We start from the raw sequence: 18,879 nt of genomic DNA, 5'->3' as shown, positions 1-18,879 counted from the left end.
CATTCGTTAAATGACAGAATATAAGAAAGGAAAATGGTACAAATGTTAAGAATATGAAATATTTCTAATAACTTTTTGTTAGAACATAAAGTGATATCATAAATTGTTTGCTACACATCTTCTCATGGGGGTTTTATAAGCAGTTTAGAGCCCTGAGAGATTCTTGGGCTTTATGAGAAGCTGCTAATGGTCAGTTACTACTGGTCTCTTCTCCTTGGGGGACTTGAGCTTGTTATTGGTCAGGCTTTGGGGGAATAAGTCTTGAAATACCAACGCATGGATAGTCATAATATCTATATTTTTGTATGGTCATCCAGAGATATCTGCAAGTATTATATGAATTTACAAAGGTACCCTACATAATTTTGCTTAAGAATTAAGAACACATTTAGGTGGAGTGACCACCAATGCCTATTGAAAAACATTTTCCAGCTAGGAGCAGAGCACAATATTGACACTGATGATTGTAAATAATGCCAGAGAAAGATTCATTCTTCATACGTTTCACTTCTGATCTCTGTGTCTGATCATTTCCTGAACCTAAAGAGAATAACAAAGAATGTTTTTCATTTGGAATTTTTATCTACTTGCAATGACCACATCTTTTTTGGTTTAAGTATGTAGAGCTTTGAAATATGGAGGTCCTTGAACTGAGCAAGCACAAATAATTTAGAATTTGATGTTAAGGATACACATTGCAATCTCTAGAAAAATCATTAAAAAATACTAATGAGGGGTCTAGGGAGATGGTTCAGTGGTGAAGAGCGCTTGCTGCTGTTATAGAGGACCAGAGTTCAATTCCCAGCACCCATGTCAGGTGACCCACAAACTTCTGTAATTCTAGCACCAGGGGCTCTGGTGCCATCTGCTGGCCTCTGTGGATACCTGAACTTATGTGCACATACCCACAGATAGACACAACCATATATACATAATTAAAAATAAAATAAATATTTAGAAACAGAAAACATTTACAAATACTAATAGGATTATTTGGTCAGTAACATAATAGTAGGTATGTGTCACATGTATTTGTCAAATTCAATCGATAAGACCTGTATTTTCTCTATGTACAATATAAAGAGGAACAATAATGTAAATTATAGTTAGGTCATGTGTCAGTATTGGCTCATCAATTGAAACAAATATACCACTAATTCAAAATGTTTACAATGGGGGCAACAAAGGGTGAGATATGGAAGAAGGGTAAGGAGATAAACAGGAGCTCATTATACAGTCTGTTCATTTTTATGTAAGTCTAAGAAGTGTTCTAAAAACCCCACTAATTAAAGTAATCTTAATAAGAAAGCAAAACAATATAACAGAATATAACCTCTAAGCTAGCACAGGGGCATGATAAAGTAAAAAGGATAAAAGAAACACAACAGGCAGGACAAATAGCACATGGAAAACGAGGCCTAAACTCAACACATCTTTAATTCCAGCCAAGTGAGTGAGAGCTTGCCGTATTTGAATAATGCTGATAGAAAAGCAAAAGTCAATGATATCCTGTTCATAGGAATTGTCCCTAAAGCTTAAGGACTGAGAAAGTTTAACAGTGCAGATGAAAAAGGTATGTCATTTAAATATTAACTATAGTAAATATTTTATAGTAAGAAGAATATCACAAAAAGCCAAAGTTCATGGTATACTTCTTCAGGATAAAAAGCTTAATTTGGCAGAAAGATATAACAATTCCAAGTTCATATGCATAAAACAACATGAACAAAGTTCATGGTAGAACTACAGACGATAGGCAATCACAGTCATACTGGCAGTCTCAGAGGACCTGGCAAGCTTAGCACACTGGACCTAGTGGATATATTCATACTACTCCTTATTCATTGCAAAAGGAATCTTTTTCCAAGTCCAAATGATTCATTCACAATAATGCTATGCTATGTCCTAAAAGAAGTGAACACATTTCAAATATTTGACATCATCTACAGTGTTCATTAACAACTATAATTGACTTGGAAACTAAGAGACAACCATGAAATTCATTGTCTAGCAATTGATAGAAATAGCCTAATGTCCAAAAACATGACTTAAAGAAGAAATCATGGGGACTGGAGAGATGGCTCAGCCGTCAAGAACACTGACTGTTCTTGCAGAAGACCTGGGTTCTCATCCCAGCACCTGCATGGCAGCTAACAGCTGTCTGTAACTCCAGTTCCAGGGGATCCAACAGCCTCTTCTGTCCTCCACGGGCATTGTACGACATGGGTGTACTTACTTACATGCAGGCATAACACTCATACACATAAAATAAAAATAATAAATAAAATACTTAAAAAAGAAATCATAAATTAATTTAGAGACTTGTTTGAAATAAAAATAATCACAATTTAAATGTATGTGATAAAGTTTTAAAAGCATGTGTTTTTTTTGAAAAAGAAGTTTTGCTTCCTTTGTGCGTGCAGAAAGACTAAAAAATGTAAATAACAGTTATAGGTTTTGGCAAAATACAATTCCTTTCCTCTAAGAAGCATAAAACGAACCAAACAGAACCTACAGCTTGAAGGTTCTAAAACTAAGTAAAAGCTAGGCAAGAGACAATGTGGAATTCATTCCTGTTTTTCAGCTTTGAACCAAGAGTAATCATAGTCACGAGGCATAACCACAATGAACAGAAATTCCAGTCTTTCTGCATGAAAGTAATTTGGTCAAATGTGACCAGATGCTGAAGCGTGAGAAGGAACTGTTTAAGAGAGATTTCCTGATTGTGTTGGTGAGCCTGTGCAAACCTCAGTCTGACTCTGGAAACTTGCACTTAAGAGATTCAAAGTAGTACAGCCAGTGCTTGAAGCTCTTGTCTTGGCTTCCATCCATGAAGAACTGTAATCTGTGAGCCGAATAAACCTTTCCCTAACCCAACTTGCTTTGTTCAGTGATTTATCACAGCAACAGAGAAGCAAACTAAAAAAATAAGTAACATTAGAAATATAAATTATCGGATAAATGTAAAACAAACAAACAAACAAACAAACAAACAGTTTTTCCTCTAGTGCCAGCTTCATAGTTCAGAGTCCTGGAGACAGTCTAGTCCACCCAGCTACCAAATGGGGCTCATGCCCACTGGAGACCCTGGTAATGGGGTCACCAAATTTAGTCTCCACAGAAGAGCAAGCATCAGGCACAAGATTTAGTTTCGACCCAGTTCAATACTAAAGGTAATCCTATCAGCCTAGAGACTTCATAGGGGACTTAAACTTACTGAAACTAGTTTCTAAAACCGAAAAAAGTTTCCTAATGCAAATGTACAGATGTTCCTAGAATACCACACAAATTAACAAAGAATCAGACTAACATGATGCCATCAAGGGAAACTTTTAAAGTTTCAATAATTGACCCCAAATTAAAGGAGACCTATATGGGAAGCTGGTGGATTAGGAGACAGCCAGCTCTGTCTTGCATCTCTATGAATCTGAAACAGAACATTAGGTGCCTGGCTTCAGGGAGGGAGGCAAAGGTGGGCAGCAATAAACAGAGATTAGGTGAAACCCAGAAATATGGAACTTTAGATTTAGAAGGGAGTCATCCCTAACATAAAGCTCTAAGTAGAACAGTAGGGAAAGGGGTGAATGCTGTGCCTGTCCAACCTGCCTGGTCCCCAGGGTAAGCAAAAGAGCAAAGGAAAGCCTTCTGTACTTCACAGGCACTCAAGTTGGCGCTCTGCAAAAATAAAGCTCGAGACAGAGATCTGCATATTGCAGAGTATGCAGACTCCAAGAAGTGACCTGTGCTTCCTAGCTTGCTCACTGGTGCCACAGGGGTGCCTCTTAGGAGAGACACTATAGTCAAACCTTTTGGCCTGGAAGAGAAGATCCTATATTTTTGTGTCTCAAACCCCTAAAACCTCCCCTTCTGCATCAGCTAAGCAGGGGACCACCCAGAGAATCAGTGTAGATCTAGGTTGTGACTTGGCCTCAGATTCCAGGAAACAGATTTACTTGAGTAGTAAGTATGAGCTCCACCATGGAGGGAAGCCAAGGGGGAACACTTAGGGGAAAGCAACCTGAGCTCAGGTGAAAGGATATGACAGAATGAGCACCAGCAGGGTTGTTAGGACAGAGAACTGCAGGCCTAAGTACGGGGGACCAGTCAAAGCCCTGTGCCTTTGCTGTCCCTGCAAACTTCTTTGTAAGCTCTTCAGGGGCCATGGAGAATTGGTGGAAAGTGGCTACTATTTGGAAAGTTTTCACAGCAAAGGCACAGCTGTGAGGAGATGGTGGTGTGAGGAGGTGTGAGGAGGTGTGAGGGGACATCCGACCAGGAGGTCCTTGGGCTTACCTGGAGGAAGCTGCCATTTGAGAGTGGTTCTGGCATTTTTCTCATTAGCAGAAAACAAAAAACAAAAAACAAAAACCAACCTATAGGTGCTCAGTCAGCAAACAGCCATTTCCTGTTATCACTTTTTTGGACTTTAGAGAGAAAAGCATCTGCTCCCTAAGAAAACTGCAAGAGACAGGCAGAGGTGGAGGGGTAGGGGGTGTGGAGGATGAGTGGGGATATTGGGGTGAGGGGGTTGGGGAATGAAGGGCTAGAGGGGTGAGGTAATTGTCCTTTTTTTAGCATGGAAGAAATTTGACTGATGGTTTCCTTTTCTTTCTCTTTTAATTGAATTTTTGCCAATTTTATAAATACATCTTGATCATATTTAGACCCTCTCCCCATCTGCACCCTCCTTATAGCTCCCCCAGATGTCATGCATTCTGTCATGTATGTTAAAACTTGTCCAGCCACATTTGTGTCCCCAAATGTCCCTTGGTGTGAATCCATCTACCGGAGCCTAGTCAACTCATTTATGAAAAACCAATTCTCCCTTTCCCTGTAGTCATCATTTCCTAATAGTTCCTCAGCTAAACCGGGACTTCTTACCCATTTCTCCAGTTCTATGCGGGCTTTTATCTGGTTTGAGCTTGTGTGGGTCTTATGCATGCTGTTACCATTGCTGTAAGTTCACATGAGCAACTTGCCAGTCGCCTGGAAAACTCTGTTTCCTTGTGGTCATCCATCACCCCTGGCTCTTACAGCCTTTCTACCCCCTCTTCTGCAATGGTCCCTGAGCCTTGTTTTGTTTGTTTTCAGACAGGGCTGGCCTGAAACTATGTAGCCAGGCTAACTTCGAACTCTTAGCAATCCTCCAGCCTTAGCCTCCCCGCCCCAAGTGTTGGGATTACAGGCATGAGCCACCACACTCCTGTATTTATTTGATTGTATTCTCCCTACTTAGATTTCTTGGATTTTCTGTGCTATCTTCCTTCTTTTTCCTTTTTCTATCTGTGTTCTTTTTTAAATGACTTAATTATTAATGTATTTAGCTTTGACAAATTTTAAACTGTCAGTTCATCCTATAGATATCTAGTTATTTTCTAACTTTATTGGAGTGGAGTTCATGTTTCCAGTTGATTTTTAAAATTACATTTAAATATCTAAGCTGTTTTGAATTGTTCTTATTACATCTGTCTGTTTTCTGTTCCCTGGGTAGTGATGGGGATCAAAATCCTGAGAAGGCTTCCAATTAAGAACCTGCACCCCCATAAAAAACTGAAAGAGATATCCATATCCACCCCAGCAGATCACACACACACAGAGACACAGACACACACACACACACACACACACACAGACACAGACACACACGCACACACACACACACACACAATTTTAAAAGCAAGGCAATACGTATCCCCTAAGAAATCACGACTTCTCAATAAACACATCCAAAGATTAAAGTGAGAGGTGATAATAGTGCCAGGAGTCTCAGAGAGGATGGTGGGAAAGAACACTGGAGGAAAACTCTCAGTTGGCCTGGGGGACGTTTTTGTGATTACAAAGGACAGAGGAATGAAGATAAAGGATATATCACAGCAGGTTTGGAGAAGAAATGAAAAGGAGGAAGACCCACGTGTTTCCACCACCTTTTGAACAATTTCTTCATACGCAGATTTGCGTTTCCCTGATCCCTGAAGCTCAGCAAATCCCTGACAAAGTCATTTTACTTCCCAGCTTCTCTCCACTACCGTTTGTCTTTCCCTTGCTGGCACTGGAAAACTCAACATCTTCGAGTCCTTTTTGCCCCATTTTCCTAGACACTAAATGTAAAGACTATGAGGATCACAAGGATCTTTTCTATTACGGTTTCCCTGGAGATGCATATAAACATCAGGTAAGCTTCAGAGCAACTTCAAGTGGCCAACATACATATAAATTGGGATCCTTGGATGGGGTGAGGATGGTGAAAGGAGAAACCCAATTTCTGAAGGTTGTCCTCTGCCCTCTATGCATGCTTCACGGTGCTTTCACACACATAAACATGCTAAATAAAAAAAATGTAATAAGCTTAAAGTTGAATTTATGGCAATATCCTATGTTTCAGCAATTCCTTATTTTGATATGCATCAAAGAAAAATATGTGTGCATCTGCACCTAGAGATGTTTAACTGTACGTTCATTGTGACATTAATCATAATACCACATTGGAAACCACCAGTGTCTAACTCAGAGCAGAGAACACACAAATGAAAAGGAGTAATATGATCAATGAGAGTGAATCTCATTAGCTTATTGTTAACAAAGAAAGTGAGCTCCCAAATACTGCATATTAAATTTCATTTATACTAAAAATGTTGAAGGAAAATGAATGTAGCAGACACTATCACTGATATTTTGTGGAGGAGAGGGGTACAGAGTGGGGCTCTGAGGAAGGGGTTGTTAGAATATCAGTAAGCCCCATAAATTGAACTGGTCCTGACTATAAAATTGTCTAGTCTATCTGTTGGAGGACCTACTTTTCTAGTCTCACTGGTCAATTACCTGGTGATAGAACCACTCCCAGGAAGGTAGGGTCACCTTAAGTTATGCTAACTATATGGGTGGAATACCTGGTGTGTTAATAGGTAGTGAATATTTCCTGCCTGGAACTAGCTCAGACCTCTGCAGAGCTTCCAGACTAGCCACAGCCATGTAGGTCTCTGTAAGTCTGTGCGCTTTCTTGAACTCTTCAGGAAAGCATAATTTCTTCTTTTCTTCTTCATGCCTTTCTTACTAAACATGCTTTCTTTAAGGCTTTGGGCTGCCCCTAGCATCTTGTATTTCTTCACCTTTTCTCTAAAGCTTCCTTCTCCCAGCCATGTGGCTGTGAGTCAGCCACATGTCTGACCTCCATTCAGACTCTAAACACGCATGGCTCCATGGCTTTCTTTCCTTTTTCCCACTATACTATTCACCTCCTCAAGGCAGCTGCCAAGATTACCAGCTCGTCTTTAAGATTCTAATAAAATTGTAAAAACTTCCGTTTGGGTCCATTCTTAAATTCGCTTATGAATGAGACTAAGAACCCTCTAGGGGACCCTCTTTCTCCCCGTTTCAGGGTAACCTGCTATTTCTTGACTTTGAGTTAGGGTAGCAGGGCCAGATACATGTGAGTATGAATCATTAGGAGGTTAATTCCAGGGCCTAGAAACTGAAGAGACTGGCCCTTGGATGGCCCCATACCATCCCTTGGACTTCTCTGGATCTTCCCTTGGATTGTATAACCCTCCAACAAACAGGAAAAATATGACCGTATTTGAAAAGCAAAACCCAGGAGGGGATCTCCCCTAGACACACACACACACACACACACACACACACACACACACACACACACGCGCGCGCTCGCGCCAAAGAAAATGATTGACCCTAGATAACCTTTGGGATGTCACAAAGAACTTAAGGGCTACTGCTTATGGACTGCATTTCATGCACATGATCATAACAGAGAGGATCATGGGATGGCACATGCTCAGTAAGCATAATGTTATATAACCTAGAGATGTCAATCACTTAAGTCAGGTCAAAGAAAAATCCACTCATTCAGAGAATCTCTCCCTTCTGTTTCATAATTAAAAGCTCCTGGTCTTGGGAATAAGTAGCTCTTGAGAGACATTTGCTCCCGCCTACTCCTGCTCTGTGGAGTGTATTTTTGCTTTCACTTTCACTTTTAATAAATCTGTCTTTGCTCCTGCTTTTCTGTGTCTTGCTCAGTTCTCTGAGGCTTAAAGAAGCTGGGCACCTAGTCACAAAAGACCCCTGAGACCCATCCTCTGCTAACAACTTGGTTGGCTGTTTCGTGGATCTAATCTAATCATTTAACATTACTCAGGTTATATATAGTTATGATCTGTGCAATTTTCTGCGTGTATACTTGAAAAATTCTAAAACTGAAAAAAATTTCATCTCTAACAAAAGTGGGCAAAAAAATCATACAATCATCTCCAAAGGTAAAGAAAAATAATTTGATAAATTAATTTAAAAATATCAGATAATAGATGAGAAGGGAATTTACATGAGCAATGATAGCTATAAACAACAAACAGTATATTTAGTGGTGAAGTAGTGAAAAATATTTTTAGAGCTCAAGTAAGGTGAATCAAAATAGATACTCTGTTCAGCATTAATTATTCTAGAGAGCTCTAATTAGTGCACTCCTAATGGAGTCCCAACAAAAACCAGATAGTGTATCAAAACAGAACTCCATGGGAGTGATTCATAAAGGGGCTACTTAAAAAGAAACAAGTGTGGGGTATGGGGAGTCACATGGGACAATGCAATAGTCTAAAGTTAGAAATAGTTGAATTAACTTTAGGACTGAAGGGTGTGTGTGTGTGTGTGTGTGTGTGTTGAGGAAGTGCAGGAAACATTATTAAAAGAGCAAAGAAAATAGCCTGTAAAATAAGACCCCTGAGATAATTTAAGACAGATAGATCAAGGTGATTTCATAAAGAAGGCAACAGGAATAAACCTAAGCATACCTTCCCTCCTCCTCCTAATCTTCCTCCAGGGATTGCCATTGGTTTAATCCAATGGATAATCAGGGTCACAAGAGTTCCCTATTTAGTGCCTATAGGTCAGTCTCTTTAGGGTAGAGAAGAGAGGAAGGTAGATCTGAAGTGTCAAAGAAAAGATGCACAATATATATGACAAAACAAGGGAGTCCCAGGATAAGGATTGGAAAGGCCAAAATAAAACGGTTACTACTTGTAAATGATGTGGCTGTCTATGTAGAAATACCCAGATTCAGCAAATACATTATCAGAACCACATTGAGTTCAGTAAGATTGATGGATATAAGATTAGCAAAAAATTAATTATTTTTCTACATACCAGCTAATTAGAGCTTGAAATTTTAGAAGTTTCTGTTTACAGTAGCATCAAAATATTAAATACAAATAAAGCTATTAAAATACATGTAATACATATGCAAATGGTAAATGTACCAAGAGAACCTAAAGAAGGCCTAAATAGGACTGGAGAGATGACTCAGTAGTTAAGAGTCCTGGCTGCTCTTACAGAGGACCTGGGTTCGAGTATCAGCACTCACATGGTGGCTAACAACCATCTATAACTCTAATTCCAGGGGAATCCGATGTTCTCTTCTGACCTCCATAGGTATTGCATGACATGGGTGTACTTACACAAATGCAGACAATATACTCATACACATAAATTAAAAGAAATTTTTTAAAAAGGAGGCCTAAATGAATGGAAAGCATCAAGCATTGGAAACACTCATTTTAAAGCTGTCACTTTCCCCCAAACTGATGAACAGAATCCCAATAAATACTCAATTGAGACTGAAAGTAATCCCAATAAAAATCCCAGATGTATGTTTTTGTATGTGGATGTACAAGTTTGTGTAACTTCACAAATGATTCCTAAAACTTATTTGCAAACATGAGGTTCAAGAATATCGAAGACACGCTTAAAGAATAAAATAGGCAGACTTTCTCTACTAGATCATGGTTTATCCCAGTGTATAATAATTAAGACTTAGTTTGAAACAAGAATAAACAAATACACTAAATGTGTCAAATACAGAGCATGGATGAGTTATACTTTTACTAAAAGGTGCTTAACAAGCTAGACAAATGAAAAATCTGAAGCTTGGCCCCCACTTCATGTTCTATACAAAATCAATTCCAGATAGATTGTGGACATAAATGTGAAAGGTAACAAACAAACCTAATCCTGCTCCATTAAACACACACACACACACACACACACACACACACACACACACACAAATACAGGAAATCATAGTCAAGAGTGTAGGCAAGACTTCTAATAAGACATTGAAAGTAATAATCATGAAAAGATGGTTACATTTGATTATATTAAGAATTTCTGCCCATTAAAAGATAGATTTAAGAGTTTGAAGGTACTACAAAGTGGAAAGATACTCGAAATAAATGTAATCTGTAAAGAACTCACATAGAATATATGAAGACTATCACTAAAAATCCAAAAGTAAAGCAATGCCATAGAAAAATAAGGAATTCCAAATGGCCTATAAACAAATGAAAATACATGTAGCTGCCTACTGGCTAGAAAAAAAGCAAAATGACCATTGAATTCCTGCTCTCAGCCTGGCGAATGTGCTAAGCACTGACAACAGTAAGCACTGGAAAACCTGTGGAACTAGAAGGACTCTTACTGGTGGTGGGAATGCAGCTCAGGACACTCTGGGAAATTACTTGAAACAATCAATTTAGAACTAAGCAAACATATGCACCACAATCTCATGATTAAAATATGTAGCCAAGGGAAATGTGCCGCTGAAAGACATGTACAGCAAGGCTCACAGCAAAAATTTTTATAATAGCTCCAGATTGGAGGCAACTTGCATATCCATGAAAAATAAATGGATGTCACAGTATTATACACAGTGAATACCATACAGCTGTGAAAATGGATGAAGGATAGCCATACAACAGATGGATCCATCTTACAGACATAATTTTGGGCAAAAGAAACAAGATACAAGTGAATACTGACCATATACGTTTCCCTTTTATATACAGTTCAAAGAACTCACAAGCCTAAATAAAAGTGTTTCATGATTCATATTTAGAGGTAAAATGTTTAAGAAAAGTGAGGAAGTTATTTTTTAACTTAAAAAAAACTTTATTGAGAATTTCATACATGCATGTAAGGTGTTTTGATCAAATCCATGCCCATTCCCTCCCCTCCAACTCCTCCCATATCTCCCCATCACTTTTGTCGGATAACTTCATGTACTCTTTCTTCGTCTTTCCTTCCTTCCTTCCTTCCTTTCTTTCTTTCTTTCTTTCTTTCTTTCTTTCTTTCTTTCTTTCTTTCTTTCATAAGGCTTTTTGCTACTCTAACATTCCCCCCTCTGAAGAGGTAACCCTAAAATCTTGTAAGGATTAGATAAGAGCTCCCAAATACTTTTGTCATTTTTGGCTTTGGAACAGAGTATATTGTTAAGAGACCCAAGGACCTTTTGACTTTTAGCCAAGAAACTGGCTACTTTTCTTTAGGGTCTTTTTAGCCCTAACTGCCTAGCCAATTCTTACCAAGGAAGTTATTCTTATCAAGGCCAGAATAATACTTCTTTTGTGGGAAGTGATAAGGAGAGGGGCTTCTGCGATGTTGGCAATGTTCTATTTTTCAGTAAAAACCTTGAATGGTGGCAGCAGATACCTTTCCTTCATGAGAACTCAAGGCACATGTGTTTCATTTCACACAGCTTGCTGTGTGTGTGCTATGTTTTCCAACAATAAGAAGAGAAGGGTTGTTCACTCTCTTCTGTTCCATACCTGGGACAGCATGAAGATGAGGGGGTCCTCTGGCTTCTCATAGATGAGGTTTTCTGTGATCTGCTGAGAGAAAGCACAAAGCATCACATTTTGGTTTTGAGGAATAGTATGCAGCCAGCTTCCCACTAACCTAGCACATATCAGAGCATCTGGAGGAAATTCATAGATGTCTACTAAGTAATATCTTGCTGTCTTTTTTTGGATGAAATTAGGCAAAATAAAATTTGGAGGAATAAAAACTTAGCAATGAGCAGTAATGGATATTTTTAGTAGTTTCCAAGATTAAAAGGGTAGTGGGAAAGCTTTGAAGTGTTTTGAGAATCATGATCTTGCTGGATAGTCAATTCATAAATTATTTTCTCTAAAAAGAATCAAAGAACAGGTTCTTAAATAGAAATAGGAAACAAGCATTTACATATAATCTTCTGAGATGTTTGACTATAAAATGTGAAAATTATGATTAGTTGCAATATTAAATAAGAAAAGATATGTCTTATTTCTCAGGCTGACTTCCATTTTGAGTTATTGAACAACTCAACTATTATAATAAAGTAAACAAACTTCTGATTTACAAGGAATAACCATCAGGTAAATCTTGGGACTAGTCAAATATGCTTAATGTACCAACATCATTCAATTATGTATTTGCTTGGAAGTTTTAAATTAAATAATTAACTGGTTTTGTAGTGCTGGAAATCAAACTCCTTGTGCATATAAGACAGGCACCTCCTCATTGAGCTGTGTCCCCCAGTCTTTTCATATGTATTATTATTGACCACATATTTAATAAGTGTTTTTCTTATAACATTACATTCATAAGCATTACTTTTCCTGAAAGTTGAAGAATTATTTCTAGAATGCTCAAAAGTCTTTAAAAATTAAATATATTTTTATTGTAATTATTATTTGTGTGCACAACAGAACATGAAGGAAGGCTAGAGGACAACTTTGTGGACTCAGTTCTCTCCTTCCACCTGTACACAGGCTCCAGACATTGAACTCAGGTCATCAGACTCTCAAAGTAAGCATTTTTACCCACTGAACCATCTTGCCAGTCCCCAAACACTTTCTTAAATGTATTTCATTTTTCCACTTAGTAATTACTAGTTCTTTGCATAAAGGCAGAAAACAGACACTTGTACTCTTCTAACAAAAAGACATTTTAATAAAGGAAAATCATAACCTAAGGATAATGAAGTAGGCACTTATCCCTATTTTATATAAGGAATCTGAGGGACACAGGAACTAAATATTTTTCCCAAATAGATGTTGCCCTTTGCTTCCAGGGCTTCACAGCCTCAAGTGTCCTGGTGCCAACACCTTCCCTGGGTAAGTCCAGTGTGCCACTGTACCTTGACTCCCCCAGCCTCTTTCACCCTCCCAGCTCCCCCCACCACATCTCTCCTCCTAGCCTGGGTACAGGCCCATTTCTTGTCATGACACCCCAGACACTGGGGCTAACCTCTCTGTCCAGAGCCACCACTGCTTCCTGATCCTTTGCATCCAGTCAACCCAGTTCCTCCCAGTAGTCCCCAGGAGCCCTCCGGGCATCTTCCCATCTCCACGTCCCTTAGCATCCCTGGGTGGCATAAAAACCAGCTTCCCAAGACCAGCATCTTTCCTGGGCCTTACTTACAGGCCAGCTCAGCCCCAATATTCCTGAGGGCAGCATCTTTCCTGGAGGGACCCAGACCTTAGGAGAAAGCCTAAGCCTCATCTCACTTGGGCCTCTGAGGGGACTCCTGAAGACAAAAGCAATTAGGCAACTCCAATATAAAATCAAAAGAAAGAATCTGAAGCCTAGAGCAATCAGCTTTTCATGCCCAACAAGTAGACCACAAAGGCACATAAAATTTACAAAAAAAGCAGATCTAAACACAACAAAGGAAGGCTTGAGTTTCATACAAGAATCAGAAACTGCAAAAGAAATTCACATGTCAAAGTCACAGAGAAAAAAATAATAACATGAAAAACCAAAATAACGTATCCCCACCAAATACCAATAGTCTTTGAGAGGAGTACAATGAGAACTCCCTAGAGATAACACAGGACATGGAACTCAAAAGAACAATTGTAAACATGAATTTAAAGAACACAAAGAAATCAAAGAACTGAAGGAAGATAGGGATAAACTTCTGAATGAATTCAGAAAAGAGAAATATTGACAAATACGCAGGCTGAAATGAAGAAGGAAGTGAAACACTCAGTAAGCCAGTTAAAAACAACAGAAGAAAGCCTCACCAATAGGATGAATGAAATGGAAAGCAGAATATCAAGACTGGAAGATAAAGTGGATGAATTAGACCACTCAAGCAAAGATTATGAAGAAATTAAGAAAACACAAGAATGGAATACGCAAGAATTGTGTGACACCATAAAAAAACAAACTTATGAATCATAGGCATACAGAAAGGAGAAGGATCTCAAGATAATGGTATGGAACAGATCTTCAAGAGGACTATAGAAGAAAATTCCCCCAAATTAAAGAAAGACATCCCCATACAAATACAAGAAGCATATAGAACACCAAATAGACAGGACCAGAACAGAAACTCTCCATGGCACATCATAGTAAAAACACTAAACATTCAGAGCAAAGAGACAATACTGAAAGCTGAAAAAGAAAAACAACAGTCACATATAAAGGAAAACCCATCAGGATTACAGCTGACTTTTCAGTGCAAACTATGAAAGCCAGAAGAGCCTGGACTAAAGTATTTCCAGTTATAAATGACCACAGATGCCAACCCAGACTACTTTAGCCAATGAAAATTTCTATCATAGTTGAAAAGGAAAGAAAAATCTTCCATGACATAAATAGGCTAAAAGAATTCATGTCCACAAAACCAGCCCTTCAGAGAGTTCTTGAAGCAATGCAAAGAGCTGAAGAAAGGAACGACTATACACAAGGGGTGACGGAAAGAAACTCAATGTAGGTATCACTGCAGAAATGCACAGCTATATCAAGAATGTGAAGGGAAGTAAAATGACAGGATTCAATACACATCTTTCATTAAGAACTTTAATTATGAATGGGCTGAACTCCCCAGTCAAAAGGTACAGACTAGTTGAATGGATTAAGAAACAAAAGCCATCTTTTTGCTGTCTACAAGAAACTCATCTCACTTTCAAGGACAGGCATTACCTTAAGGTGAAAGGATGGAAAAAAATATAGCAAGAGAATGGTGCTAAGAAAAAAGCAGGCATTGCAATTCTAATATCTGATAAAATTGACTTTAAACTAAAATTAATCAGAAAAGATAAAGCCAGCCACTTCATTCTGATCAAAGGAACAATAAACTAAGAAGATATTACAATCATGAACATATATTCAACAAACTCTGGTGCACCCAACTTCATTAAAACAGTACTACAGGACTTTAAGACCCAGATTAATCCCAACTCATTAATAGTAGGGGACTTCAATACTCCATTGTCACCATTAGATAGGTCAAATGGTCAGAGAATTAAGAGAGAGACATCTGAATTAAACAATACCATATATCAAATGGACCTAACAGACATCTACCAAATATTCCACCCAGGCACCAAAGAATATACTTTCTATTCAGTGCCCCATGGAACCTTCCCCCAAATTGATCATGTACTTGAACACAAAACAAACCTCAACAAACACAAAAAGATTAAAATAATTCCATGCATTCTATCACACCACAATGCAATAAAACTTAAAATCAACACTGGAAGAAACCCCAGTAACCACATGAACACATGGAGATTAAACAACACACTCCTGAATGATAGGTCAAAAGAGAAATTAAGAAAGAAATAAAAATATTCCTGGAACTAAATGAAAAGGACAATACAACACAACAAAACCTCTGGGACACATTGAAAGCTGTCCTTAGAGGGAAGTTTATGGCTCTAAGTGCCTACATTAAAAAATTGGAAAGAACACAAATAAATGACTTAACATTGCAACTCAAGACACTTGAAAAGCAACAGCAAAGAAGCCCAAACCCAGCAGACAAGAAGAAATAAGAAAAGGCAGAGCAGAAATTAATGAAATAAAACAAAGAATACAATACAAAGAATCAACGAACCCAAGAGCTGGTTCTTTGAGAAGATAAACAAGATTGATAGATCACTGGCCCAGTTAACCAAAAGAAAGAAAGAGTACTTCCCAAATCAACAAAATCAGAGATGAAAGGGGAAATATCACAACAGACTCCAAAGAGATCCAGAACATTATAAGGGAATACTTTAAAAACCTATATGCTACTAAATTTGAAAACCTAAAAGAAATGGAGAAGTACCTAAAAGCATGAGAACCAAAAAAACTAAACCAAGAAGAGAGTAACAGCTTAAGCAGACCTATAACACATAAGGAAATTGAAACAGTAATACAAAACCTCTTGACTAAAAATAACCCAGGGCCAGATGAATTTACAGCAGAATTCTACCAGACATTTAAAAAGGGTCTACATCCAATTCTACTCAATTTATTCAAAAATATAGAAATGGAGGGAGAACATCCAAATCCCTTCTATGAAACCAGCATCACTCTAGTACCAAAGCCAGTAAAGATACAACCAAAAAAGAAAACTATAGACCCATATCCTTAATGAACATAGATGCAAAAATTCTCAACAAAATACTTGCAAACCACATACAGAAACAAATCAAAAAGATCATCCACCATGATCAAGTTGGCTTTATCCCAGAGATGCAGGGATGGTTCAATATACATAAGTCAATAAATGTCATAAATCATATAAGTGGGCTCAAAGATAAGAACCATATGATCCTCTCAACAGATGGGGAGAAGGCCTTTGACAAAGTTCAACATGCCTTTATGTTCAAAGTCCTAGAGGGAATTGGACTGGAGGGAACACACTTCAACATAATTAAAGCCATATATAACAAACCCACAGCCAACGTCATTCATTCTAAATGGAGAAAAATTGGAAGCATTCCCGTTGAAATCAAGAACCAGACAAGGTTGTCCAATATCCTCACTCCTCTTTAACACAGCACTTGAAACTTACAAGAGTAATAAGACAAGAGAAAAAAATTAAAGGAGTAATAATTGGAAAAAAAGAGATCAAATTATCCCTTTTTGCAGATGATATATCTAAGAGACGCCTAAAATTCAAACAGAAAACTCCTAGAAATGATTAACACGTTCAGTAAAGTGGCAGATTACAAAATTAACCTACAAAAGTCTGTAGCCTTTCTATATACCAATAACAAGCAGTCAGAGAAAGAGTATATGGAAACACTCCCCTTCACAATAGCTGGAAAAAAAATATCTCGGAATAAACCTGACTAAAGACATTAAAGTCCTCTACAATGAAAATCTGAAATCTTTAAAGAAAGATTGAGGAAGACATCAGAAGATGGAAGGACCTGACATGCTCATGGATTGGAAGAATTAATACTGTGAAAATGATCATCCTACCAAAAGCCATTTACAGATTCAATGCAATGCCAATCAAAATCCCCATGATATTTTTCACAGAATTGGAAGAAACCATCCTAAGATTCATATGGAAGCACAAAAGACCTCAGATAGCCTAAGCAATGCTGAGTACTAAGAGCAATGCTGGGGGGATTACTATACCAGATATTAAACTGTATTACAGAGCTATAGTCATAAAACAGCATGGTACTGGCACAAAAGTAGACCCATAGAGCAATGGAACAAAATTGAAGACCCAAGTATAAGTACATGCACTTTCAGCCACCTGATATTTGACAAAGGGGCCAAGAATATTCACTGGAGGAAAGACAGCATGTTCAGCAAATGGTGCTGGCAAAACTGGATCTCTACCTGTAGAGGAATGAAACTAAACCCTTATCTTTCCCTTGCACAAAAGTCAACTCCAAATGGATCAAAGACCTCAATATGAAGCCTGAAACCCTGAAACTGTAAGAAGAAAAGATTGGCAAGAACATACAAGGTATAGGTGTAGGAACGGATTTTTTAAATTGGACACCAACTGCCCAGGAAACAAGGTCAAGAATGAACAAACGGGACCTCATTAAACTCAAAAGCTTTCGTACACCAAAAAAAGAAATCGAGGAAGTGAAGAGAAAACCCACAGAATGGGAGAAAATCTTCACTAGCAACACATCTGACAGAGGTTTAACATCCAGAATATATAATGAACTCAAACAACAAAAAATCAAGAAAGGAAGTAACCTAATTAAAAGATGGGCTAAGGAACTGAACAGAGAGTTCTCAAAAGAAGAAATAAAATGGCTAAGAAGCATCTTAAAAGGTGTTCAACATCATTAGTAATTAGGGAAATGCAAATTAAAACCACTTTAAGATTTCATCTTGCCCCAGTCAGACTGGCTAAGATCAACAGAAAAAATGATACAAAATGTTGGAGAGGATGTGGGGAAAGGGGAACGTTCATCCACTGCTGGTGGGACTGGAAACTTGTTCAACCCCTACGGAAAGCAGTATGGAGAGTTCTTAAAAAAACTACAAATGAACCTACCATTTGACCCAGCTATACCACTGCTTGGCATATACCCAAAGAACTCATACTATTGCAGAGACACTTGTACATCCATATTAGCTGCTGCTCTTTTCACAATAGCTAAGAGATGGAAGCAACTGAAGCGTCTCTCAACTGATGAGTGGATAATGAAAATGTGGTTCATTTATACGATAGAATTTTACTCAGCAGTAAAGAAAGATGAAATCATGAAATTTGCAGGTAAATGGATGGAACTAGAAACTGTTATACTAAGTGAAGTAACACAGACTCGGAAAAATATTGACATATGTTCTCCCTCATATGTGGATCCTAGCACCAAGTCCTGATAAGTGAGTATGTATCCAGACATAACTACAGGAATCCAGATTATGAAAATGAACCAGGGAGGTAAAGGAAAAGAAAGACTCTGAAGTAGAAGAACAGTAGGAAACAGGTGTTAATAAGGGAGATATGGATAAAAATGGGGTTATTTTAAGGGGAGGGGCAAGGCAAGGTTATACAAGGAACCTAGGGGATAAAGGAAAAGAAGGAGCTCAAGAAAGGTAGGACCATAGGAGAAGCGTATTATTAGGGGAGAAACAGGAAAAACAGGGGCATCTTAAATGGAGAAACCATGATAGAAGGATTAGACAATGTGAGAGATAAATAATGTGTAGCTAGTTTTAAAAAACCAGAGGGAACCATGTTAGTCCAACAGCCTACTGACAAATTATACATACAACCAGATCAAACAATGTAATATATGCCTAGGCAAGGATTATCTGAAAGGGTTTGGCCTTTGCCGAAGCTTTATCTATATG

At 38.1% G+C, this 18,879-nt stretch overlaps 1 protein-coding gene across 1 annotated transcript in view; it reads right to left on the bottom strand.

Annotated features, from left to right (window-relative positions):
• Positions 1 to 504: 504 nt before the first annotated feature.
• Positions 505 to 18,879, bottom strand: part of Tex55 (testis expressed 55) — a 22,676-nt gene continuing 4,301 nt past the window's right edge. Inside the window, exons 3-4 of the mRNA XM_008842985.1 lie at positions 11,607 to 11,669; positions 505 to 540 (exon numbers count right to left, since the gene is read on the bottom strand). Of these exons, the coding sequence (XP_008841207.1) occupies positions 505 to 540; positions 11,607 to 11,669 (99 nt within the window). The remainder of the gene's footprint in view (positions 541 to 11,606; positions 11,670 to 18,879) is intronic.

This window comes from Nannospalax galili, unplaced genomic scaffold (assembly GCF_000622305.1).
Source record: "Nannospalax galili isolate Female #2095 unplaced genomic scaffold, S.galili_v1.0 scaffold18, whole genome shotgun sequence".
In the NCBI taxonomy this organism is placed as follows: Eukaryota; Metazoa; Chordata; class Mammalia; order Rodentia; family Spalacidae; genus Nannospalax; species Nannospalax galili.
The sequence above is the reverse complement of the archived record's forward strand: the minus strand, read 5'-3'. Positions and strand labels throughout refer to the sequence as shown.